Below are 27,791 nucleotides of genomic sequence, written 5' to 3'. Positions count from 1 at the left end.
GAAGGAAACAGGGATTTCACAATGATTTCACAATGAGGCCAATGTTGACATCAAAACAGTTAGAGTTTAATGGCTGTGATGGATCAACAACATTGTAGTTACTCTACAATACTAAACTAAACTACAGAGTGAAAAGAAGGAAGCCTGTACAGAATAAAACATATTCCAAAACATGCATTCTGGTTGCAATAAGGCACGAAAGTAAAACTGCTAAAAATGTGGCAAAGAAAATTAACTTCATGTCCTGAATATAAAGTGGTATGTTTGAAGCAAATCCAACACATCATTGAGTACCACTCTTCATATTTTCAAGCATGGTGGTGGCTGCTTCATGCTATAAGCATGCTTGTCATCGGCAAGGACTATGTAGTTTTTTGTTGTAGATAAAAATAAATTGAATAGAACTAAGCACAGGCAAAATCCTAGAGGAAAACCTGGTTCATTCTGTATTCCAACAGACACTGGAGACAAATTCACCTTTCAGCAGGGCAATAACCTAAAACACAAGACCAAATATACACTGGAGTTGCTCAACAAGATGACATTGAATGTTTACAGTCTAGCAATGATCAACAACAAACTTGACAGAGCTTGAAGAATTTTTAAAATAATTATACTGAACAAAAATATAAAGTGTTTGACCCATGTTTCATGAGCTGAAATAAAAGATCCCAGAAACGTTCCAAAAAGCTTATTTCTCTCAAATTGTGTGCACATATTTGTTTACATTCCTGTTTAGTGAGCATTTCTACTTTGCCAAGATAATCCATGCACCTGACAGGTGTGGCATATCAAAGAAGCTGATTAAACAGCATGATCATTACACAGGTGCCCCTTGTGCAGGGGACAATAAAATGCCACTCTAAAATGTGCAGTTTTGTCACACAACACAATGCCGTAGCTGTCTCAAGTTTTGAGGGAGCGTGCAATTGGCATGCTGACTGCAGGAATGTCCAACCTGCCTCACAACTGCAGGCCACATTTAACCACGCCAGCCCAGGACCTCCACATCCGGCTTCTTCACCTGCAGGATCATCTGAGACCAGCCACCCGGACAGATTTTGAAACTGAGCAGTATTTATGTCTGTAATAAAGCCGTTTTGTGGGGAAAAACCCATTCTTATTGGCTGGGCCTGGTTCCCCAGTGGGTGGACCTGGCTCCCAAGTAGGTGGGCCTATGGCCTCCCAGGCCCACCCATGGCTGCACCCCTGCCCAGTCATGTGAAATCCATAGATCAGGGCCTAATGAATTTATTTTAATTGACTGATTTCCTCAAATTAACTGTAACCCAGTAAAATCGTTGACATTTTTTCATGTTGCATTTATGTTTTTGTTCAGTATATGTGCACATATTGTATAATCCAGGTGTGCAAAGCTCTTAGAGACTTAACCAGAAAGAAAATATTGACTCAGGGGTGTGAATACTTAAGTAAATTAAATATTTCTGTATTACATTTTTTATACATTTGCAAACATTTCTAAAAACATGTTTTTACTTTGTCATTATGGGGTATTGTGTGTAGATGGGTGACAAAAAACTATTTAATCCATTTTGAATTCAGGCCATAACAACAAAATGTGCAATAAGTCTAGGAGTAGGAATACTTTCTGAAGGCACTCTATGTTCATTCAAACATTTTATTAACCATCTATGAGGAAATTAAGTAAAATGAACTGTGTCAATAAACAATTTTTATTTAAAAGTATTTAAATCATGTTTTACTGTATCTTTGTTCATTTGAAGTTTCATTTGATGTTAAGTGGGATACATACAGTACATTGTTCTACAATAAAAGAAACACCAGAATCAGAGATATTCTATACATTTGACAAATCTCTGACAAAAAAAACAAAAAAACAGTGGATATTCAATTTTTAACATGCATATACATTAACAAGCCTTTAATGCAATGCGAGTCAATTGTTTAAGATGAGTACTAGGATGTTATCTTACAAAAATATGAATGCCCAGAATGTATGCAGAGGCTTTTTTGTTATGGTGTAAAACTATAATGGACAATTTACAATCACATTATATGATATTCTCCAGAATATGCACTGATTTTTGGATCCCTTTTAGCCTATCATTGGGCTAGTCTTCCAACAGTCCTTCAACGAAAATGAATGACATACAAGATAAAACTAAAGCAAACAATATACAACATCAAAGATCAAACAAACACAATTATCTTTCTTTCATAAGCTCAATGGGGAAACCATACAACAGCAAAAAATTTTAAACATGGAAATACCATCAGTCTCATTGTTGCATGTTAGTGGATGGAATACAACTTCAATTAATCTTCTTTCAAACTCTCTTTATGTCGTAGCTAAATGATGTACATTTACATAAATTCCAGTGGACTACACCAGACCATGACGGCTTGTCTAGGATTGTCATGGTTTGGGGTAAAATGTCTCTGTCAAGCTTTTCAAAGCCTGTTCACTAGTGATTGATCTCCAGTCGTCTGGTATATCAGCTGGCAAGGTACTTGGGTGATTTTCGGCATACTCCTTATTGTGCTTCACAAAGAGGAACTTCCAGTAGTCTGTGACATGGGAGTTGTCAGGGTCGATTCTCCAGTCTTTGAAAAACAGAGGATAGTCTTTATATGAACTGAATTTCCCTTTTGTTTCGGCATTGCTGAAATTTTTCTTGCTGTCAACAAGAGAGGAACATTTGTCTATGGAAAGTTTATTTGACTTTTTCCATCTGTACCCGCCAAGTCCATCAGGTCGATGAATATTAGCTGAGTGCATTGAATGACCATTCCCTTGAGCATCACAGGGGGTTTTGCAGAAAGGACACTGTTTTCCACAGCCAAACATCTTGTTGTAAAGCAGGTCCTGAGGAGAGTCAGGTATACTGGCCAACTTGTTTTGCACATCTTGATCTTTGTGAAACTCGTCACTGAGACGGTTCTTCATCTCTTCGACAGATGATATCAGCATAACAGAAAAGTCTTTGGTCTTGGAATTATCTAAAGTCATCCCTGTTGTGTCAGTGGGGATGATCAGCAAGGTAGACAATTTGAAGAGTAAATCCTGAAGGAACTTGTTAAAATTCAGGTCACCATTTCCATCTGCTTTTTCAATGCTAGTTTTGAGTGATTCCTCAACAGCCTCCTTTATCTTTCCACTGATTGAATTCAAGTGTTTCACTTCCATCTTTGTGATGATTTTGCTTCCATTTGAAAGGTGTCCTACTATGTTCTTAATAATAAACTCAAATGCAAATGACTCATAGTAGTCAGTGTACTTGAAGAATGTCCGGAAATCTTCTGATAGTAGGTTCTTAAGTATAGAAAACTGGAAAGACCTCATTGTCCTGAAATCCACATCACTGTTGGAAAGCATTTCATCATAAATGTCTGGACTAAGAGATTTGGTGATAAAATCTCTTATTGCAGGTTTCAGACAGAGGTTGGTAAACTCTTCAGCCTTTCTTTTGCACTGGTCTCTCTTGTTGAAAAGGTCTTTGAAGTCAGCCAAGAACTGCGGTTTCAGTTTATCCAGGCGTTGTCGGGGGTCTTTGTCTCTGTTGAAAGCCTCATGCATTTGCTGAAATTCCCTTGCTGCATGCCCACAGATGTGTATCTTAAGAGAAGCTGCAAATTCTGGACTGAAATGCAAGTCATTGTCTCTGGAAAGGTTCTCCTCAATCAGTTCCAGTAGTTCCGTCATGTAAGTGTGGTGGTAGTCTGTTCTTTCTTTCACCTTGTTTGAAACAAACCTTTTACTGCGGTTTATGATGTCAATGGACATTGCTTGAGTTTTATCCTTTGATATTTTTTGACTGTCTTTGGTCTTCTTGTTTTTAGCTAGTCTCCCAAATGCTTTGTGTTCACTTTTCACTTGAAATTCCTGAAGTCCAAAGTTCTCCAGAGGGGAAGCTTGATCTAACATTTCCTGGACCTTGCTACTTTCTCTTTCCAAGTTAATCTTCAGATTTTTGTAGATGTCTTTGGCAACATTTTGATGTTCCAGAACATTAAATGAGAGCTTCCCTGTTGTTTGCTTCCACATCTCTTCAAATGTATTCTCAAGTTGTTGGTCGTTCATTGGATTTTCCCCTCCACTAAATTTCTTTACAAGGTCAGACACTTGCTTGTCAAGAGTATCCCTGTTACTTCTCTGAATCTCGTCTACCCTGAAGGTGCATTTTCTTAAATCAACTGCAACCTCTAGTTTCTTCCTCACTACACTTTCAGTCTCCTTGCAGCGGCTCTCTGCACCTTTTTTAAATTCTTCCCTATACTTCTCAACCATATACACATTTCCCTCCTCACTTTTGTAATAGGTAGTCACACTGTCGAGAAACAGTTTGCCCTCTCTTTGTAGCTCATTGCTGGCCTCAATTTTCAGACTACTCAATACTTCATCTAGACCAGATTCTTCTGAGTACCCCATCATGCCATAGTTTGCCACCCTGGTTTCTGCTTCAGTAAGCCATTTGTAGATGTGCTTTTGGAAGGACCTGTCCCATCTATTAAACTCCACACACAGGTTGTTGTATGCCTCGGCCACAATGCTGTTGCGGAAACTAAAGATGAAGTTCTCATATTTAACTGACATCCATAAACCTCTGAGCTCATCAACAAACTTTGGGATTGTTTGTCCTGAGCCTTTCGCTTTTTTGAATGCATTTATCAACTTCCTCTTCAAATTGGCCACCTCTTCGCTGTAACCCTCATTGACAGGTGCCATGGGTGGACTGCCATGCCAGAGACCTGGGATATAACAGGTGTCCTCTAGATTGCACTCTATGATGTCAGTGAACTTAATGTCATCACCTGTATTTTCCATCCTGCTTGCAACAATTGTCATCTCGTTCAGCTGGTTAAGAAGGCGATTCCTGTCCCTAAGATTTTTGCCATGAGCAGATATATCTGCAACATTCTGGTGCACCAGCTGACAACTGGGTTTCTTCCCTGATTCTTTCATTCTGAGGAAGGCATGGGCTACAATCTGCAGGGTGTCTTTCATATCTGTGATGTTGTCCATTGCAATATTAACAATTGAGATGTCACTCAGTCCTACCAGAAGTGTGGCTAGTTCATTATCATGCTGATAATTGTCAGTAAGCTGGGTCGATTGAAGTGACTTCAAGCCCTCTGCGTCGATGACCATGATGAAGTCACATTGTAGTTCATTCTTCAATTCATCTTTCACTTTGATCAGCTGCATGAAGGCACCGCGAGTGCATCTTCCACTGCTGACTGCAAACTGAACCCCAAACATGGTATTCAGAAGGGTTGACTTTCCACTGCTTTGAACCCCTAACACAGTAACCACCCGGATCTTACAGTCAGACTTGGTTAAATTGTTAAGTTCTTTAAAAACATCTGTTATCCACTTAATTAGGATGTTTGATGCATCACCATCTATCAGCTCCAGTGGAAAACCATCCAGTATCAACTGGGCACAGATTCTTGGCAGTCCTTGTACTTGATGTTGCATGGCACTGGTTTCGTCTGAGGACATGGATGACTCATATAGCTGTCCTACTTCCCTAAGGAAATGTTCGGTTCCTAAGGAACTGTCTGAGATCTTTTTGTCTAAGTTGGCAATGACTTCTTTATTTTCTGGGGAATGCTGACACATGTCTTTATAGTTCATCCTGAGATCAAAAAGGCGTGTTCTTGACAGGGTGTCCAGATTGAGCTTCATCCACTTGAGGAAATAGGGGAGCTCTTCTCTGGAGCTCTTCAAACCATCAATGAAATCGGAGATGCCAACTTTCATGCCATGAGATAATTGTTCCTTCCGGAGTTCCTCTTTCTTTTGCTTGAGCTCACTCCTGTTCATTTCTCCCACTCTATTCAGTTTACACTCCTCTTTCTCCAGTGTAGTCAGTCTTTTCCAAACATCCCCCTGTAATGGTAGCTGACTCTCTTTATAGCTTGGTATGCAATCTATGTTTTTTGTAATTGAATCTGCCCTTTCCTTAGCACTCAGGCAGACACCATCTTCATCGACAAGGATATTCAAGTTGTGTGCAACACCAGGCATTTCCTGCACTTTGAATTTGTGTGGGTTTTCCTTCATGACTTCTGTGACTGCAGAGCGGAGCTTCTTCACAAGCTGTGCATTGTTCGTTTGCTTATCTTTCCTTATTATGGAGTGTTTCTCAAATTCTATATCATCGATTTGAGCCTCAGCGGTGCATACAATGAAGAGACGAGCTTTCATGTTCTGGAGATTTAGTATACTGCAGCCTGAACCTAAATCATCACAGAAAACAAACACTGCAGCAGATGTTTGGCAGAGGAAAGAGAACTGGGTCTGAAAGCTACATACATCCCCACGAAGATTCGCCACAGCCAAAGGTTCAGTGAAGACATCAATGTTTTTTTTACCACAGGGAAGGTACCAGCTGATTTCCACTAAGCCATCAGAGATCATCCTTCTTATGTTGCCAGCTGTCAAGTCATTGTGAACAAAGGTGTTGTAGTTCTGCTGAGAATTGCTTATGACTTCATTCAAAAGCTGAGACTTTGACAAGGTGCTGTTGCCCAGTCTAACAAAAGACACCATAGGGAGGTGAGTCTGCACAATGCTCTTCTCAACAAACTCACTTTGGTCGTCAGAAGAGCAGGGTCGAAACGGTTTCACAATATCTCTCATGGCCCACAGCATCAAAGTGCTTTGTTCTGTGTCACAATTGGGCAGCAGGAGAGGAACAGCAAACTGGCACATGGACATTTTCAGGGCCATCTCCTGCTGCAGGAAACCATCTGAACATATAAACAGGGCTGTGATCAGGTCTAGGGGATTCACTTCTGGAATTGAGCTGCCTCGGTCAGTGTCACATTTAAGACTTCTGGCTTTCATATTCATCATCAATAACCTCCTTAAGAAACACTGTTGTTGTAATACAAGACTGGTTACAGGTTTGTCAGAATCTTCGCCAATCTCTCGCACAATCTCTGTTGTAAGTTTCTTCTTCAGCCCCAACTTGTCTATTAGGCCTTGCAGACTTGAGCCTATAATCAAAAAATGGTAAGGATGGTAAGTGTATTTTTGTGACTTCTATAGTCCTTGGCGGTAGCGTTGGACTTTATATTTAAAACTGCAATATGTAACGTTTTGGGCGACCTGATCATATAGAAATGTGAGTTATAGAACTGTCATTGTCATTGAAAGCAAAGAAGCGGTAGATTTGATCTACGTGCACTATTTCTATGCTTCTATTTTCATTTTTGCACCTTTTACTTTCAGTTTTGTACACCAGCTTCAAACAGCTGAAAATACAATATTTTTGGTTATGGAAAACATATTTCACAGCAGTTAAAATGGCATAATGATTCTCTACACTATACTTGCTTGTTTGGTCACATAAATTTAAATCAGGCGAACTGCTAGAATTGTTGCAACCAGGAAATGGCGGATCGATTTCTTCATAAGTGCACCTTTAATTTACATCAGACTTATCTGGATGATTAGTATAGAAAAGGTAGAGGTTTACATTTTGTAACAATACACACAACTCAAAGCCAGCCATCTTAGTCAAAAAGAGCACGAGACTTTAGCTCCGTGATCAACAGTTGGCTTTATACCTCAGGGAAGGTATGATGTAACCATTGTACTCCAGCCAACATGCTATGGGTGAGTTTCACATCCACTACACAGAAAACTACAAATACTATACTGATTACATCCCCACTGAGGGTGAATATTATCTTTATTAGCAGGCAGTTAAAACTAGAATCCTTAATTTAAACAACAAAAGCAATCACCCACCTCTGTTTTTTTAAAAGCTGAGGGGTGGGCCTGGAGAAATGTAACAACTCGATTTCAAAAGAGTTAGGGATGTAATGTCTATAGGCCTATAGACGACTATAGGCCATTTTGAGCCTATAATCAAACCCACAAATGCTGATGCTCCAGATTTTCAACTAGTCTAAAGGCCAGTTTTATTGAGTCTTTAAATCAGAACAGTTTTCAGCTGTGCTAACATAATTTAAAAATGGTTTTCTAATGATCAATTAGCCTTTTAAAGTGATAAACTTGGATTAGCTAACACAACGTACCATTGGAACACAGGAGTGATTGCTGATAATGGGCCTCTGTATGCCTTTGTAGATATTCCATTAAAAATCTGCCGTTTCCAGCTACAATAGTCATTTACAACATTAACAATGCCTACACTGTATTTCTGATTAATTTGATGTTATTTTAATGGCCAAAAATACGTGCTTTTTTTTCTTTTCTAAGTGACCCCCAAACTTTTCAACGGTAGTGTATGTACGTAAACTCTAGAACTGCTAGAACTCTAGCATTCATTTCAAGTTACCTTAAAATGTAAGGTTGTAAATTAACTTACGTGTCCACTCGTCCAATGTTTTCCTTGTGCTCCTGCTGCCATGCTTGGTCACTGTGGTGACGCTGAAGGTGTATTTTGTGTCTGGTTCAAGATCAGAAAGAACAATCCTGTTGTTTTTAGTCTCTTTCTCTTTTTCATCTCCATTGCAAGAGTAGGTAGTGATAAATGAATAAGACACTTCTTCCATGTCCGCTGGTATGTCCCAACACAATGTGATAGATTTTCTTTTCACCTCTTCAACCCACAAATTCCTAGGAGAAGACGGTTCTGAAAAATAGCAAATATCATGGTATTGGTTAAGTGAGAAGAAAATGTATCCTTCCTTACATAAGTGTGTTGTTGTTCATATTTTCACAGTAAAACTAACTATACTTTCCATAAAATAACACAAATTACACAGGTATAACTGTTGTCAAACTGAATTGTTGTCTGTCATTAACTGCCATGATATATTAAAGTGAACATACAGTTTCATAAGAAACAATTGCGTTAACAAATGCTTTATGATAGGGGTATAAATAACACCTGAGCAATTGCCATTGTAATGTGGTACTAAGGAATCTTAGCTGAGACCTGAAGACTTTTAGCGCCACAAACTAACGCCTAGTCTTTATCTCAACTAAAGATACTACACCCAGGGATGGAGCCATCTCCTACTCCCATTGTGCCATTGAGCAAGGCATTTAACCCCTAAACTGCTACAAGGGTAATGCTGTAAAGTAAGGCTGACCCTGTGCTGCTCCTTGTTGTGCCTGTTGCGTGAATAGTAGTACGGGAAATTCCAGACCTAGGACAACAGCACTAGCTCTGGGAATCATGTCGGACATTCATGGTCATAGCTAGAAGGGATCTAGCTTTTGTCAGAATTGACTTTTTGAAGCAGGTTTAGGAGACCTAACACAGCAGCTTAAGATAATTAAAGTGGCAGGTTAGGATAATTAGGTAAAGGTTAGGAAAATGGTTAGAGTTCCCTAACATGCGAAAATATATAAAATAAAATGTTTTACGTAAATTTGACAAAAGCTGAATCCCATTTAGACATGAACGACATTCATGGAAGGATACCTTTTGGGGGGAGGGTGTTCTTCAGACAGACAACTCTCCCAACAAATCACAAGTTTGGGTAGGCAGGGCTTAAAAACGATCTCCTCGGAAACATGATAGAGGGGGATAGGTAGGCACATTTTTGCCACAGCTAGTCAGTGGTTGTGGACTGCAACAGTCATTATACCACTTTTCAAGTGAAGTGTTACCGATTGGAGTTGGAGTGTCATGACTTGTGATTTTCGCATAAAATTAGAAGATGCAAAATAAAGGAAAATCTTTGCTAGAGGCGTCACTACAGACCCGGGTTTGACCCCAGGCTGTATCACAACCAGCTGTGATCGGGAGTCCCACAGCGAAAGGGGAGGGTTTGGCCGAGGTAGGCCGTCATGGTAAATAAGAATTTGTTCTTAACTGACTTGCCTAGTTAAATAAAGGTTATAAATAACAAAATAAAAATAAAACATTTATTGGTTTAAAATGTCTAGCTGCTAGCTTTTCCAATAGGATAACCTGGCCAAATTAGCCATGATGCTGAGGACGGTCAGCTGTGCAGACAATTACATCCGAAAACAAAATAACGAATCAACCTATCAGACCTTAAACAGTAGAGCCGCCATCCAATCGCATTTGTTCAACAGGTCAATTTAGCCACCAGAGGCAGATTATTAAACCATCCAACTGCTTGGTTTAATTTCTTACCTATGGTCGAAGTGGAGTGTGCCAATATATTTTAGCATGATGCTTCCCTGACTAGGCTACTGACGTCATACAAATTTCTAAAGGGTTTAATTTCCTGGAGTAGCTGCGCGCTCTACTGGTCACTTGGTGAACCAAGCCAGACCAGTCAATTTACAATGTGTTACACATGTGACAAGGTATGGTAGATAATGATTATAAAATGTGTTTAAAAAGTTGTAGGCCTAACCTACATGTATGCTAGTGTACACATCCATGCAGCCTTATATGCTAAGATATTATTAGGCCCTAGCAGTGTGTTTGTGAAGAAGGCTAAAGAAAGTTGTATGCCTAGCTCCTAATGAAATTCATTCCTAATCTTCATTTTTTAGGTGATTACTGCACTTTCCATCTCAACACAATACCACAATGAATGTCAAATGATGACCCCATGGTGGACTCAAACTTATGTCGCAAGTGGTGAAAAGTGTCAGGAACTAGGCATCTTACACTGTGGGCTAATTGTCCAGACACATTTTTGCATGCGATGCAGTTAATTAGATTATCAGAACGTACCGGTAAGGATGCTTTAGTAAAAAAGTAATCTGAGACAGAACTCAATATACTTTAAAATGCCTGTTCAGAAATTATAATGGACCTACATTCATAGTGTCTTGACTGTGTCCAGCTCGCTAATAATCACTGGAGAAATGTAACCACTCAAATGCATAAACGGAGCTATGGATACAATGACTGACCATACATGATATCAAAATTATAGTTTTAACCTTGTTTTAAGGCTATACAGTGTTTGTTTACATTTACAAACATGGGTTCTGATGGGGTGCGCTCATGAGGCATTTTTAAGTTATATTCTTTAAGAATCAATGGGTATATAATGTATTTATACATCCATAATTGGATGTAGCAACTAAGGATTCCAGCGTTAAACATCCTGTATACACTGTTACAAAAAGACACTGCATAAACATTGCAAAGGTGGGCAGCTTTATACTTTAATTCCTCCTTACTCCTGTTATTATACACAAAAACCTTAAAAGCTTTGTCAAAAGTCTAAATTGAGGGAAAAAAAACTCACCTGTGAATGTTTGCGTTGAAATAAACGGGCTAAGCTGTCCGTTGTCCAAATTTGTTGCCACTCTGATTTTATATTCTGTACCTGGCATGAGGTTTGTGATATTAATAGGGCCTGGGTTTTCAACACGGAAGTGGTCAGAATCAACACCTGAAAGCCACATTACTTTAAACTTGTATGGATGTTCGTCCATTCCATCAGGAGGCCTCCAGCTCAGAGATATAGAGCTCTCTGTAGTTGAATGTACTGTTATGTACCCTGGTGGTGGAATGTCTGAAAAACAGATGAACGGACAGATGGACACACACAGACGTAAGATAAAAAGTAAAACAATAACAATTTGTTTTTGCAACACAATATCTCCAGCTCTGGCTTAGAATGTTTGTTTCTCAAATTTTCAATATAAAAATACACACCACCGGTCAAAGTCTTAGAATACCTACTCATGCAAGGGTTTTTCTTTATTTTTACAATTTTCTAACGTTGCAGAATAATAGTGAAGACATCAAAACTATGAAATAACACATATGAAATCATGTAGTAACCAAAAGTTTTAAACAAATCAAAATATATTTTATATTTGAGATATTTCAAAGTAGCCACCCTTGGCATGGCAAGAACAGCTCAAATAAGCAAAGACAAATGACAGTCCATCATTACTTTAAGACAAGAAGGGCAGTCAATACGGAAAATGTCAAGAACTTTGAAAGTTTCTTCAAGTGCAGTCGCAAAAACCATCAAGCGCTATGATGAAACTGGATCTCATGAGGACCGCCACAGGAAAGGAAGACCAAGAGTTACTTCTGCTGCAGAGGATAAGTTCATTAGAGTTACCAGCTTCACAGAGCTCAAGTAACAGGTACATCTCAACATCAACTGTTCAGAAGAGACTGTGTGAATCAGGCCTTCATGGCCGAATTGCTGCAAAGAAACCACTACCAAAGGACACCAATAAGAAGAAGAGACATGCTTGGGCCAAGAAGCATGAGCAATGGACATTAGACCGGTGGAAATGTGTCCTTCAGTCTGATGAGTCCAAATTTGAGATGTTTGGTTCCAACCGCCGTGCCTTTGTGAGACGCAGACTAGGTGAATGGATGATTTCAGCATGTGTGGTTCCCACAGTGAAGCATGGAGGAGGTGGTGTTATGATGTGGGGGTGCTTTACTGGTGACACTGTCTGTGATTTATTTAGAATTCAAGGCACACCTAACCAGCCTGGCTACCACAGCATTCTGCAGCGATAGGCCATCCCATCTGGTTTGCGCTTATTGGGACTATCTTTTTTTTCCCAATAGGGCAATGACCCAAAACACACCACCATGCTGTGTAAGGGCTATTTGACCAAGAAGGAGAGTGATGTAGTGCTGCATCAGATGACCTGGCCTCCACAATCACCGACTTCAACCCAATTGATATGATTTGGGATGAGTTGGAACACAGAGTAAAGGAAAAGCAGCCAAGTGCTCAGCATATGTGGGAACTCCTTCAAAACAGTTGGAAAATAATTCCAGGTGAAGCTGGTTGAGAGAATGCCAAGAGTGTGCAAAGCTGTCATCAAGGCAAAGGGTGGCTACTTTGAAGAATCTCAAATATAAAATATATGTTCATTTGTTTAACACTTTTTTGGTTACTACATGACTCCATATGTGTTATTTCATAGTTTTGATGTATTCACTATTATTCTACAATGTAGAAAATGGTTTAAAAAAATCATTGAATGAGTAGGTGTGTCCAAACTTTTGACTGGTACTGTATACATAATCACTACATCTTAGAGAAGGCAGGACATACAATAAATGCTATTAAGAGATGCATCTGGGTCGAAGCCTAAGGAGATTCATTATGTAGTGTTTGACATGAGTTTAGGACCTGCATTTATGCAACCGGGGGTCTCACAGGGTTAAAAGCCCATTAAAGCCAATTTAGTATTAATTGGGCTAGCTATGTGTTTTTCAAGGCAGGTTGTAAATAAGCAGTAGCTGCTCGTCTGACTGCATTCCAACTTCCCTCTCAAACCTGTGTTAATTCTAAACTTCATAAATCTCTATTTATAAATATGTAGAAAATAGTATTTAGAAATTAGTATGGCGATGGAGATAATTAATTTAAGGTTAAAAAGCGGGGTAACGGTTTATTGTAACGTACACAAATAATTAAAGTTTCTAATTAAATCACGCTGCAGATGAGTTTTACCAACATTTTCATAGAAACTACTGGAGAAATGTAAATACTGTGGCTTTAAGGGTACTTTCTTACTTGTAGTGAAGGTTGTTGACACAGGTTGACTTTTATTCCCATTTTCCAGCACAGTGCTGACAGTGACTGAATACTCAGTGGCAGGTTGCAGGTCAGGGAAAGTGATAGTTGAGGAATCGGTTTTGATGCAGATTTCTTTCCCTCGACAGTCGTAGGAGATCAGGTAGTGGAGTTGGGCTTGGTCCATTCCAGAAGGCTGGTGCCAGCTCAAAGTAGCTGATGTGGTATTTACCGAGTCAACATTCAGCTTGTCTGGAGGAGGGAGTACTATGGGAAAGATATACTTTTATTAAGCAACTACTTGAAGGTCGCAGTTGATGCATGCCGAAATGTTGGTATAACTGGAAGTAACATAGAACATTCTTTTCACATTCCCTTATACCTTACCACACCAGTCTGCTAAGTGTGATGATGATGACCTGCAATAATATGAGGGAGAGGTCTTACCTGTGCAGATGGTTGTTCTCACAGGTTCACTCGATTCCCCACTGGTCAGCACAGTTGAGACACTGACAGTGTATTCAGTTCCCAGTTGAAGGCCAGATAATGTTTTTGTGCATTCCTTAGTATTGGCCGCCTGGGGCTCTGTTTCTGGGCTGCTGTAGGATACGAGGAAGCGCTGTGGAATTTGGTCCAGTCCAAGAGCCTTGGTCCAGCTGAGGGTGAAGGAGGTCGCTTCTAATGGGTTTATCTTTAAGTCCCTGGGTGCAGGGACAACTAAGATGAAAAGAATTTGTAAAGAAAAGCTAGTTTTGTCATAAAAAAAACACAATATCAATATATTTTTATTGTAATGTTTTGGGGCCGAAATGGTGTAATTTGTGCAGAAGCTAATAATTGAAGAATTGCAGAGTGCCTTTCAAATGACATTTGTTTTATTAGAAGTGTTTTTTTTCCTTAATTAGGCTATTTTCTCTTGAACCACATGGTTTATCCACTAAAACCCCATAGACAATATGGGCACAGATATAAAGAATCTGAAAAATATGTGTAATATTCAAAAGTAATAATTCAATGATAAATTCAACCAAAACCTAAAGTTATTGTACCTGTGGCTACAGATGCTGAGACCCATCCGCTATAGCTGTCATTTTCTCCCTCTGTGGCCACATGGAACTGGTACATTTTACCAGGCTGGAGTCCATTTATTTCAAGATGATGTATGTCTTTCACTTTTTGGCTGCTCTCTTCCCCGTCACACCCCCAGGTCACTCTGTACTTATGAGGTCCTGGCAGTCCCTCGGGAGAACCCCAGCGCAGAGACACAGAGTCTGACGTCACTGACTGGACCTGGATTTCACCAGGAGGGGGCAGCACTTGTAAAGGAGAGAATTGGAAGCAAATGCAGTGTTAACATCAATACCTAGTCCTGAGCAGGGCCATGTAGACATTTTGGGGGGCTTGGTACAGTACTTGCTCAAACTAAAAAAAGGGAACCCATAAAAAATTTTTTTTGCAACTGTGGTAACAGACTCCTTGACCAATTATTACAAAAAGAGGGGAAAGTATTGAGAATTTTCCAGACCATGTGTGTTAATTATTAATTGTAGAAGAGCTAGTAAAATGGGTGCATTCTATGTGCTCTGGGTCATTAGACACGACTGGTTATTCCTGTAATTGTGTTATGGCTTACTATGTACTGTTGCTATGGTTACACCTCTTTGGTCTTTTCCAGAAAATGGGTGTCCCTTTCAGAGGAGTTAGCAGGATGACATGTCTGGTTATTTCTGTAAGGTACCAAAGACCTGTAATGCACTTGTCTTAGTCGAAAACATGTCTGTTTATTTGAACTATTTCTGTGGCTCTATAGGTTCCATGCCCTAATATGGAACCAAACTAACTTGACTAAACTATTTTGAACTGGAATAAATGCTGCACTTGACCAACACAATTCCAGTCAAATTAGAAGAGTGGAAGAAATACTGTAGCCTACCATTACTATATCCAACCCAACTCCATTTGTTGCCACTGCAATGTATCCCAGCGGTTTTCAAAATTTCTGACCCGCAACCCATAAAAAGGAGTGGTACAAAACTTGCGACCCCAGCGCACGCAAATGCACGTGTGCACATGCGAACATGAGCACACACTCGCTGCGCAAATGTAGCCGGTCATTACAGCAATAAACAGTGATGCATTAATGTTAGCAGCCAATATCAACTAGGGTCGGGATATATCATGTCACTTCTCTCCAGAGCAAGCAAAATCATATGGCCTAGGCCTACTTTTAGCAGAGGTTGCAACTTGTACCCTGTAAAGACAGAAAGTCTAAAAACACCATGATGGTGTAACGAAACCATGAAAAGTACACCTAAACTGAGATCTGGTGTATGGAAGGGGTTTGACTGTAAACCCAATGTTAGTTCTTTAATACACAGAATGTGTTTTAAACCAGAAATGAAGTACTCAAACTTGAATATTGATGTTTTTAAGAGTGTTTTGATTTTTTTGTTTGTTGAAGGGCCATGTAAAAACACAGTGTTTTTCATGCAATCAATGGTTTAGAAATGCAAATGGTTTATAGCCTAAAAATGTATTGATAACATAAGGGCCTATGAAGAATATTTTGTGAGTAATTCCACCTTTATTTTTTCAATGCTTTATTTAGACAGATAAGAAACAGGAGGGGCAGTAAGATGGTACATTTTGTTGGGCCTGCTCAACCACACTGCAAGAGATTATTCTGGGGTAAAAAAATATATATATATATATAAAAAAACATATACTTAAAAAAAAAAATGAATGCACGTTATGCAGAGCCTGTGGTCTAGTGGTAATGCACCCGGTGTTAGAAACGTCACCCCTCTCCCCACAGAAGACGGGGTTTAAATTCCCCGCTCCAACCCTTCAATCTGTTTCTCCCACCTATCTGTATCCCCTCTGGTATTTCATAACTGTCTCAAAGTGTCAAAATACCCCCAATATATATATTTTTTTCAATGATTTGTTAATTTTATTTTACCAAAATAATGTAAGAATAAATCCAACTTAATATGTTCCTCAAAAGTAAGTATCTTTCATGATGATAACCAATGAGAGAGAAAATTGAGTGATTGAACTCATTGGAAGTCTGGTTTTTAATCACCTTGCATTTCTTGCCATGCAACTGTTTTTAGAGGACTGTGGGTAATTGAAAATGTTTAGACTTCTTGATTCTTTCACACAGTGTTAAATGCATGTTTGACGAAAGAAAAGTATATTTCTATATTAGTATTACGTTTGTTGTGCCATGGGATGTTATGGATCATGATGAACGGATATCAAAACTGTGAGGCAAATTGACATTCAATGAGAACAGCACCCATTCTCACATTCATAATTGTCAATGGAAAAGGCAAGTGCAGAATCCTCAATTCTTGCAGTTTCTATTTTTTAAATTAGGCCATCATCAATGTCAAGCCTGAATCATAATTCTTCACGTTTTACAGGTGTCAAGTCCATGCTGCATGCATGCCCCAACCATTTGATCCCAGTTTCATGGGAATATGTATTTCAGCAGAACTACACACCTGATGATAACGGTTGGATGAATCTGTGAGTTTCACATAATCACCGCTCTATGAACTAAGCAGGATATTCAGTTGACTACCATTTTTTTAACACGATCGCAGCAGCTGAAAAGATTTGGGGCTGACCCAAAATAATTTGGGGCCGATGCCCCGAAAGCCATGACATGGTGACGTCCTTGGAATATAAGCACATTCTCACGTCAAGCTCTGTTTAATAAATACCAACTTTTGTGTGAAAACTGGTGCACACATTTTGGGGTATATTTTGTATATACGCATGGTTTAAAAAGTGTACAAAACATTAGAAACACTTGCTCTTTCCATGACTTAGACTGACCAGGTAAATACAGGTGAAAGCTATAATCCCTTAATGTCATTTGTTAAATCCCCTTCAATCAGTGTAGATGAAGGGGAGGAGGCAGGTTAAATAATACTTTTTTATTCTTGAGACAATTGAGAAATGGATTGTGTGTGTGCAATTCAGAGGGTGAATGGGCAAGACAAAAAATGTATGGCCTTTGAACAGGGTATGGTAGTAGGTGCTGGGTGCACTGGTTTGAGTGTGTGAAGAACTGCAACACTGCTGTGTTTTTCACACTCAACGCTTTCGACACCTTGTAGAGTCCATGCCCTGACAAATTGAGGCTGTTCTCAAAAAAGGGTGCAGAACTCAATATTAGGAAGGTGTTCATAATGTTTTCTACACTCAGTGTAAATGAGGCCTCAGCTGTTCGCAATTATTCGTTTTTGTAGCTTCTTTAAATAAATCACAGATCTCAACACACTTTAAACATACCTACATAACTTTGGTTGATCATTTACTTTTTGTTTTTTAAACTATATCTAATAGTGTTGCCTCTGTCCCTCTCTTTGCCCCAACCTGGGCTCAAATCAGGGACACTATGAAGACATCAATAACTGCTTCCCACAAAGAATCGTTACCTATCAATCCACAAAAGCTGCAGCCCTTCCAGAGCAAGGTAAACCACTACTTCAAGGGCTCAGAGCGAGTGATGTCACCAATTGAAAATGCTACTACTGTAGCTAGCACCGCTAACTAGTTAGACATTTTACACCGGTTGCATATATAACATTGTCCTTGTGCTCAAACAGTAAAATTAAGTTGTTTAAAGGCGCAATCTGTTATGGAAGTTGTTTGCTTCTTTATCAGAGAATAAAAGATCAACACCAAACCTGATACTTTGGTCATATTGAAGCCGATCAAAACAAAATGCAGAGGCAACCTACACACTGACAGGTTTGGGAGGACTGAAAGGAAGAATGTGCAACTGTCAACCAAAGGAAGAAGAACAGGTGCAGTCATTGAAATCAAACAAAACATATTTTTTCTTTGTTTTGTTTCAACCCATTAACACAGGGGGAAAAGCATACAAAGTGTGCCTTGAATGTTTGAACACCTACCTTCAACTAAAGCCGGTCTTTGGTGTTGCTCTTCATCCTGAGACTTTTATATATATATATATAAAAAAAAAAGAACAATTATTTTTTGTGGATCATGAAATGGAGCATTAGTTGTATTTTAGGGATGATATTTAGGAAATTATTGACATAATGTAAAATATATATATTAACTTGTTTTCAGAGCAACAAACACTTTTGTATATTGGGACAGAAACACTTGATATTCATTGGACGTGAGTGACAACAGAAGAAAGTATGCATACTGTATCTCATTAAATTGGGTAAAAAAATCATTGACCATACCTGTCTTCCAGCTTGCTTAATGTCATCAGCCAAATCATGTTCTTTGTGGTTATTGAATGCACACTCAAAGCAGATAAGCCTCTGGTCGGTCCTGCAGAACACCTCCCGGAGTCTGTGGTGCTCCTGGCAAAGTCTCTCGTCTAGGTCTCCAGTCACCTCAACTAGAGTGTGTTTCTGTAGCTTCGCTTCTGTGTAATGCTTCATAACATGGGTCTCACAGAAGGAAGCAGTACAGGTCAGACAGGTCTTCACAGCTTTAAGATCACAGAAGTTACAGGTCTCACCGCTCTCTTCTGGCGTGGTGATGCTAAGTGGAAGACCGCACAACAAATATACAGTGGGGCAAAAAAGTATTTAGTCAGCCACCAATTGTTTAAGTTCTCCCACTTAAAAAAATGAGAGAGGCCTGTAATTTTCATCATAGGTACACTTCAACTATGACAGGCAAAATGAGAAAAAAAATCCAACAAATCCAGAAAATCACATTGGTCAGAGGTCAAATGTTTTCTGTAAGTCTTCACAAGGTTTTCACACACTGTTGCTGGTATTTTGGCCCATTCTTCCATGCAGATCTCCTCTAGAGCAGTGATGTTTTGGGGCTGTTGCTGGGCAACACAGACTTTCAACTCCCTCCAAAGATTTTCTATGGGGTTGAGATCTGGAGACTGGCTAGGCCACTCCAGGACCTTGAAATGCTTCTTACGAAGCCACTCCTTCGTTGCCCGGGCGGTGTGTTTGGGATCATTGTCATGCTGAAAGACTCAGCCACGTTTCATCTTCAATGCCCTTGCTGATGGAAGGAGGTTTTCACTCAAAATCTCACGATACATGGCCCCATTCTTTCCTTTACACGGATCAGTCGTCCTGGTCTCTTTGCAGAAAAACAGCCCCAAAGCATGATGTTTCCACCCCCATGCTTCACAGTAGGTATGGTGTTCTTTGGATGCAACTCAGCATTCTTTGTCCTCCAAACACTACGAGTTGAGTTTTTACCAAAATTTTCTATTTTGGTTTCATCTGACCATTTGACATTCTCCCAATCTTCTTCTGGATCATCCAAATGCTCTCTAGCAAACTTCAGACGGGCCTGGACATGTACTGGCTTAAGCAGGGGGACACGTCTGGCACTGCAGGATTTGAGTCCATGGCGGCGTAGTGTGTTACTGATGGTAGGCTTTGTTACTTTGGTCCCAGCTCTCTGCAGGTCATTCACCAGGTCCCCCCGTGTGGTTCTGGGATTTTTGCTCACCGTCCTTGTGATCATTTTGACCCCACGGGGTGAGATCTTGCGTGGAGCACCAGATCCAGGGAGATTATCAGTGGTCTTGTATGTCTTCCATTTCCTAATAATTGCTCCCACAGTTGATTTCTTCAAACCAAGCTGCTTACCTATTGCAGATTCAGTCTTCCCAGGCTGGTGCAGGTCTACAATTTTGTTTCTGGTGTCCTTTGACAGCTCTTTGGTCTTGGCCATAGTGGAGTTTGGAGTGTGACTGTTTGAGGTTGTGGGCAGGTGTCTTTTATACTGATAACAAGTTCAAACAGGTGCCATTAATACAGGTAACGAGTGGAGGACAGAGGAGCCTCTTAAAGAAGAAGTTACAGGTCTGTGAGAGCCAGAAATCTTGCTTGTTTGTAGGTGACCAAATACTTATTTTCACCATAATTTGCAAATAAATTCATAAAAAAAATCCTACAATGTGATTTTCTGGATTTTTTTTCTCATTTTGTTGGTCATAGTTGAAGTGTACCTATGATGAAAATTACAGGCCTTTCATCTTTTTAAGTGGGAGAACTTGCACAATTGGTGGCTGACTAAATACTTTTTTGCCCCACTGTATAAGCCATCTAAAAAATATATTAGAGCAGCCTGCAATTTTTGCATTTCTATTATCAGTCCTAAAAATGATCCTCATTCAACAAATACAGAAATACAATGAGTAGCTATGGTTTCCATCACAACATAATATGCCCTCTCAGACACTCCATGTGTCATTCTTAAAATTGTTGTCAAGTGTATTGCAATATTCTGACACATGAACTGTTATTTAGATTTACCACAGGCCTCCCCTTTGAAAAATAGGGCGATCCATTGTCTGGTCACTCTTCATTGATAGACAACTTGGAGTTGATATTGAGGTGAGCCAACACCTTAAAATTGAAGTGAAGCTTGATAGTGGAAATGCACCGCAGCAGGACTACCTCACGTGCAAAGTTCAAAATAAGGTCAACTCTTCCTTTAATGAGGTGCTTCACTTCCCAATTCTATCTTCTAAGTTTAACATTTGGCTTGGTTTTCTCTACTCAATTCTCATATTAATAATAATGAATAATAATAAACATTCACAACAATATAAGGTAGAAATTGTTTCCATACAGAGGAACTATACTCTGCTACTTTCAACTGCTGTTAGACCATATATAATCAAATATACCATAGAAGCAAACACTATCCATTAATTAATGTTGACATCCAATTGAATGAAATGCCATAAATAAAATGTGTAATCTTACTCTTTTATTTGGGTTAAGTCTTCCCCCTTGAAAAAAAGAGGGGTGGTCATTGACTCATCACTCTTTATGGACTGATAACTGAAGGTTGGTGACACTGGTCTCTCCTGATGGACCCTGCAGTAAGACAGTCCCACAATTCAATTGAACACTAGAAATATAAATGTAATCACTGTATGTGTTGAACTGTAGGCTAGTTGGTTTACCCTTTATCCCTGATTTGATCTCCATCATCACTTGGGCATTTGCTTGAATTCTCTGACTGTTCACTCTGGTCATTCATAGAAATATGACTAGCTGCAAGCGGCTGTGGACCCTTCAAATGATCCCTGTGAACATGGAAAGATGCTTAATGTAACAGAAAAGACAACTTCCCAGTCGCAAAGCAGCATTACCCATCACTCCACAACAGCCATGGCTTTAACAGAGCAAGGGAAACAACTACAGTGGTGAAAAGTATTGTATACAAGGGGACCCATAATTAAAAAAAACATGAGACAAAGGTTTTTTCATCAGAGACAAAGTAGTAATGAAAAGATAATGACAAAATATTGAGAAGAGCAAAAAAAAAAAGACAAAGTACTGTTCTTATGTTATAATAATGCTGCATAACACTAAATAAAAGCATTCATGAAAGAGCATAGTTTAGAGCAGGGGTTCTTAAACATTTTCAGCTTGTGACTCAAATGGGAAATTTACCGGTCCTGGGGCCTCCCCCTGGGTGCACGTTTTAGTTTTTGCCCTAGCACTACACAGCTGATTCAAATAATCAACGCTTGATGATGAGTTGGTTAATTGATTCAACTAGGGAAAAGTGCTAGGGGATAAAAAACAAAAGGTGCACACAGGGGGGAGGGTGCCCAGGACCGAGTTTGGGAAACACTGCTCTTAACAACCTTATGGTCTGCGCATGTGTTACTTTACACAACAAGAAAAAACATTAAGCAACTGCTGCTCCTCTGCTGTTGCCTCCCCCTTCCTTCCCGTTAATTCTAACCTCCAAGGCAATTTGAATGAACAATCCAAAAACATTAGGAGGACATTGTCATATGTTGTAGCCCAAACATCTGTCTGGTGTAACTACACTGCTCAAAAAATAAAGGGAACACTTAAACAACACAATGTAACTCCAAGTCAATCACACTTCTGTGAAATCAAACTGTCCACTTAGGAAGCAACACTGATTGACAATAAATTTCACATGCTGTTGTGCAAATGGAATAGACAACAGGTGGAAATTATAGGCAATTAGCAAGACATCCCCAATAAAGGAGTGGTTCTGCAGGTGGTGACCACAGACCACTTCTCAGTTCCTATGCTTCCTGGCTGATGTTTTGGTCACTTTTGAATGCTGGCGGTGCTTTCACTCTAGTGATAGCATGAGACGGAGTCTACAACCCACACAAGTGGCTCAGGTAGTGCAGCTCATCCAGGATGGCACATTAACGCGAGCTATGGCAAGAAGGTTTGCTGTGTCTGTCAGTGTAGTGTCCAGAGCATGGAGGCGCTACCAGGAGACAGGCCAGTACATCAGGAGACGTGGAGGAGGCCGTAGGAGGGCAATAACCCAGCAGCAGGACCGCTACCTCCGCCTTTGTGCAAGGAGGAGCACTGCCAGAGCCCTGCAAAATGATCTCCAGCAGGCCACAAATGTGCATGTGTCTGCTCAAACGGTCAGAAACAGACTCCATGAGGGTGGTATGAGGGCCAGATGTCCACAGGTGGGGGTTGTGCTTACAGCCCAACACCGTGCAGGACGTTTGGCATTTGCCAGAGAACACCAAGATTGGCAAATTCGCCACTGGCGCCCTGTGCTCTTCACGGATGAAAGCAGGTTCACACTGAGCACGTGACAGACGTGACAGAGTCTGAAGACGCCGTGGAGAACGTTCTGCTGCCTGCAACATCCTCCAGCATGACCGGTTTGGCGGTGGGTCAGTCATGCTGTGGGGTGGCATTTATTTGGGGGGGGCGCACAGCCCTCCATGTGCTCGCCAGAGGTAGCCTGACTGCCATTAGGTACCGAGATGAGATCCTCAGACCCCTTGTGAGACCATATGCTGGTGCGGTTGGCCCTGGGTTCCTCCTAATGCCAGACAATGCTAGACCTCATGTGGCTGGAGTGTGTCAGCAGTTCCTGCAAGGGGAAGGCATTGATGCTATGGACTGGCCCGCCCGTTCCCCAGACCTGAATCCAATTGAGCACATCTGGGACATAATGTCTCGCTCCATCCACCAATGCCATGTTGCACCACAGACTGTCCAGGAGTTGGCGGATGCTTTAGTCCAGGTCTGGGAGGAGATCCCTCAGGAGACCATCCGCCACCTCATCAGGTGCATGCCCAGGTGTTGTAGGGAGGTCATACATGCACGTGGAGGCCACATACACTACTGAGCCTCATTTTGACTTGTTTTAAGGACATTACATCAAAGTTGGATCAGCCTGTAGTGTGTTTTTCCACTTTAATTTTGAGAGTGACTCCAAATCCAGACCTCCATGGGTTGATAAATTTGATTTCCATTGATAATTTGTGTGATTGTTGTCAGCACATTCAACTATGTAAAGAAAAAAGTATTCAATAAGAATATTTCATTCATTCAGATCTAGGATGTGTTATTTTAGTGTTCCCTTTATTTTTGAGCAGTGTATAAGGATATTGCAGTATTACAAACACAAGCAGTCTTAAGTAGCGATTTAATGTTCCCTTTTCGGGTTACATGCAGGTATGAAAATCTCCCCCATAGGGTAAGATATGGAAGATTACATAATCGCAAAGATAAGCAAATCAAATCAGCAAGTCACATTTATTTATAAAGCCCTTCTTACATCAGCTGATATCTCAAAGTGCTGTACAGAAACCCAGCCTAAAACCACAAACAGCAAGCAATGCAGGTGGCTAGGAAAAACTCCATAGAAAGGCCAGAACCTAGGAAGAAACCTAGAGAGGAAACAGGCTATGAGGGGTGGCCAGTCCTCATCTGGCTGTGCCGGGTGGAGATTATAACAGAACGTGGCCAAGATGTTTAAATGTTCATAGATGACCAGCAGGGTGAAATAATAATAATGACAGTGGTTGTCGAGGGTGCAACAGGTCAGCACCTCAGGAGTAAATGTCAGTTGGCATTTCATAGCCGATCATTCAAAGTATCTCTACCGCTACTGCTGCTTTTTTCAGTCAATTTCTAGGCTACAACATCCATTGGTGTGGAGCTAGACTACAAACAGCATAAAACCAACAAATAGGTACATAATTATGTCTTAAAATAAATTCCACATAGGATACCTGTATTGGCCTACATGCATTGGCCTACAGGCTCTTGGATTCCACACCATGAGTTCTAAATGCATGCAGGGAATGTCAAAAGCACACTTGCAATAAATATAAACTATTTATTGGAATGTTCATTCAAATCACGTAGGACTTTTATTTAAGTTGTTCATAAATGCGAGGCAGAGATCGACTGTACAAAATGTAGTTAAAACCGGGGTTATAAAAAAGGTGAGTGGTCTAAAGTCACAAACCTGATGGAAGGGGGAGAGAGCAGCACAAGGAAGCAACAGCTGTGTAAAGTTACACATGGGCAGAACGTTAAAAGGTTGTTTAGTGCACGGGAAAGGTGTCCTGGGGGAATGAAAACTAACATAACCTATCCATAGGTGACAGGGTATTCTAGGCACTGGAAATCTTGATTCTGTGAACTTGATTCTCTGATCTTTTGAGTCTAAATCAGAATCCTGGATTGTGAAATGGGGGATTACCGAATCAAGATAATTTAAATACAGATTTTTAAAAAACTGGGAAAAACTGGGGATTGGACACACAGACAGATAATCACCTCTTAAAATCAGGCTCCATGGTCACATAAAGACCCTTGTTTAGACACCCATCCTTTTGTCTTTCCTTAGGGATGGCACCACTTCCAGCACCATGTTGTGGATAGCTCATTTTAACAGAGTAGAGCCTAGTCACATCAAGGACTAGTCACATCAATCTGTAAAATGTAAATAAAATAAATATTAATAAATATTTACTTTTTACAAACAAAACACATAGATATACATAGGTAAAACCATGATACAAATGAAAAAAATCAAGGTATTTGGCCAGGTTGCTGCCTGGGCACAGACGTCAATTCAATGTGTAGGCCTATTCCACGTTGGTTCAACGTAATTTCATTAAAATTACCTGGAAACAACGTTGATTCAACCAGCGTGTGCCCAGTGGGCTCTCCCTCCTGTTTCATTACAATCATTTGAACGCAAGTTTAGGCTTGTCTACTTGTAAGGGTGTCATAGTCATGTGATTTTTTTCAATTATATTCACAATGTGATATACAGATGTACCGCAGAAATGCAGATGAGCTTCGTGATTTAGATGAATTCATTAAAAAAACACTAACACACAGATATATTAACAGTTTTGCACTTTTCATTTCACCTGCTTTTGGCCAGCTAATAACCTAACCACTGATCAAGCAACATATGGACTAAAGGTCCAAATCCTGTTGCTGCAGGTGTAACAGGGTTGGTTATGTTTCCACTTGCCTCTAAAGAAAGGTGTATTTAATGTTCAAGCATTCTTATTGGTTGGTTCAATTCCGATGACAATAAGTGTTGTTATTGGCCCCGCTTGCAGATAGGGGGAGATCGCGAACGTCAGGTCTCCACCGAATGATAATGTGATTTTACCATCGACAGCCATCAACATCAATAAGCCCTGCACAACAAACGTGCTGTTTCCTATTTAACAACAGATAATAAATAATGGTCAACTGGGACCACTGGCTGGGGTGATTTATTTGAGCAAAACACAACGCAAGGAGAGTACGATTAACATCTGTTACACAGGATTATCTTGCTGTGAGAATATAGGTCAAATTGAGATCCTATAGGCCTATTTCCCACTGTCACTACACACAGGCTATACACTGTATTCCTACTGCCAGCGGGCAAGTGGAGTTTGCCGCTCAAGACGTGATTTACAACTCCGGCGGGGAGCTCCCATTCTCAGAAATGCACATTACTTACAGTAAGTAGGTGGCGCCACCTCTTAAACCCTCACAGAAGAAGCCGGAAAACCCAATGCCGTCAACAAGAAGTTAGTAACCAGCCTCCCTCGAACGAGGTAATATTTTGTATTTAACTAGGCAAGTCAGTTAAGAACACATTCTTATTTACAATGACGGCCTACCAAAATACCTCCTGCGGGGACGGGGGCCTGGGATTAAACAAATACAATATAAATATATGACAAAACACACATCACAACAAGAGAGACAATACAACACTATATAAAGAGACAAAACAAGATAAAACAAGGACCAATGGAATCGCTCTCTATGATTAAAAATCCAGGCCAGCGAATTGGTGCTCCATCTATTGTTATCTTTTGACTGAGTTTGACACACTTTCGGTATTTCAAAATGTTCGGTGGGGATAACGTTAAATACAAACAATTAAACTGTTCTTTCCAAAAGTCTACCGTCACTATTTTTCTATCGCTATTAGGCCGTCATTGTAAATACTACTTTGTTCTTAATTGACTTGCCTAGTTAAATAAAGGTTCAATTAAAATAAATCAAAACCCCCACCCATGGATTGACCATGCGCCAAGATGCACGTTTTTCTCCAGAATGTCCTCTGTGAAATAATTTAAGATGTCACCTTCCATGTTTTTTATTATTTCCATAGAACGCATAGCCCCTCGTTGATGATCCCTTACTGTGAACGTTTACTCGAACTATTTCCCGGGCCTCCAACAGTAGCCTGAAATCCAGACCTGTTTTAGCCAAACATTCCACTTCTTGTGCTGTACTCAAAGCTAAATAACCTACATTTTGAACTTTAGATGAAAAGTAGAGACTTCTGATTTATATAAACATTTAAATGATGTCGATTATGTCATGTAAGCTAAGTAGGATACATATTCGTTTTAAACCATTTTTGTGAGCTTCCTTGTGGACAATCCGCCATTCGAGATGAGTTGGCTATTTGATAGTTGAAATGACCTGGGGAATTGCATTGACATTATGAGTCCTGAAGTTCTGCTTAGTCGAATAAAAATATCCTCCCAATCATTAAAAATCTTAACTTAAAATGTATTTAATAAAACAACTTACCATTTTCCTGCTGCAGTTTGAGTAGAATATTATTACACGGTAAAAACAAAAGGGGGGGGGGGGGGGGTGAAAAGAGTGGACAGATGTACTTTCAATTTCATATATGACACCGTGTCAGACAGGGTTGCCAGGTCGAGCGAAAAATATTGCCCATTTACCCGTAGAAAGGCCTGAAACTAGACAAAACAAATGTCACAGCAAGAGGAGTTCCCACATTTATACAATATACCCATTTTCCATAACGTTATCAAGCCAATTAAGAAGGAACATCGACGTATTGTAACGACGTTAAAGCCGAATTTAGTTTTCTTCTAAATAATAATTATTGCGAACTTTGACTACATAATAAAATCATTTGATTTATTAAACTCGCCATATCGTTTTCTATCAATGGATGTCGATTTAACTTGTTTGACTGCTATGATTAAGCAATAAAGCACGACCGGGTATGGTAAACCAATATACCACAGCTAAGGGCTGTTCTTATTATGCGTGACGCAACGTGGAGTGCATGGACACAGC

General features: G+C 40.0%; 1 protein-coding gene across 1 annotated transcript; it reads right to left on the bottom strand.

Moving 5' to 3' along the window:
* Positions 1 to 44: 44 nt before the first annotated feature.
* LOC149980120 (interferon-induced very large GTPase 1-like) lies at positions 45 to 27,754 on the bottom strand. Its single transcript, XM_090187253.1, has 12 exons — positions 27,270 to 27,754; positions 24,987 to 25,142; positions 21,356 to 21,478; positions 21,153 to 21,266; positions 18,639 to 18,945; positions 18,336 to 18,378; positions 14,454 to 14,720; positions 13,852 to 14,121; positions 13,405 to 13,671; positions 11,149 to 11,418; positions 8,328 to 8,594; positions 45 to 6,987 (listed from the first exon to the last, which is right to left on the bottom strand). Exons 2-12 carry the CDS (start codon positions 25,094 to 25,096, stop codon positions 2,399 to 2,401), a joined length of 6,627 nt encoding a protein of 2,208 aa, XP_090043379.1. The 5' UTR covers positions 25,097 to 25,142; positions 27,270 to 27,754; the 3' UTR covers positions 45 to 2,398.
* Positions 27,755 to 27,791: the final 37 nt, after the last annotated feature.

This window comes from Oncorhynchus mykiss, chromosome 10 (genome assembly GCF_057628025.1).
Source record: "Oncorhynchus mykiss isolate SJ-2025 chromosome 10, ASM5762802v1, whole genome shotgun sequence".
NCBI lineage: Eukaryota > Metazoa > Chordata > Actinopteri > Salmoniformes > Salmonidae > Oncorhynchus > Oncorhynchus mykiss.
The sequence above is the reverse complement of the archived record's forward strand: the minus strand, read 5'-3'. Positions and strand labels throughout refer to the sequence as shown.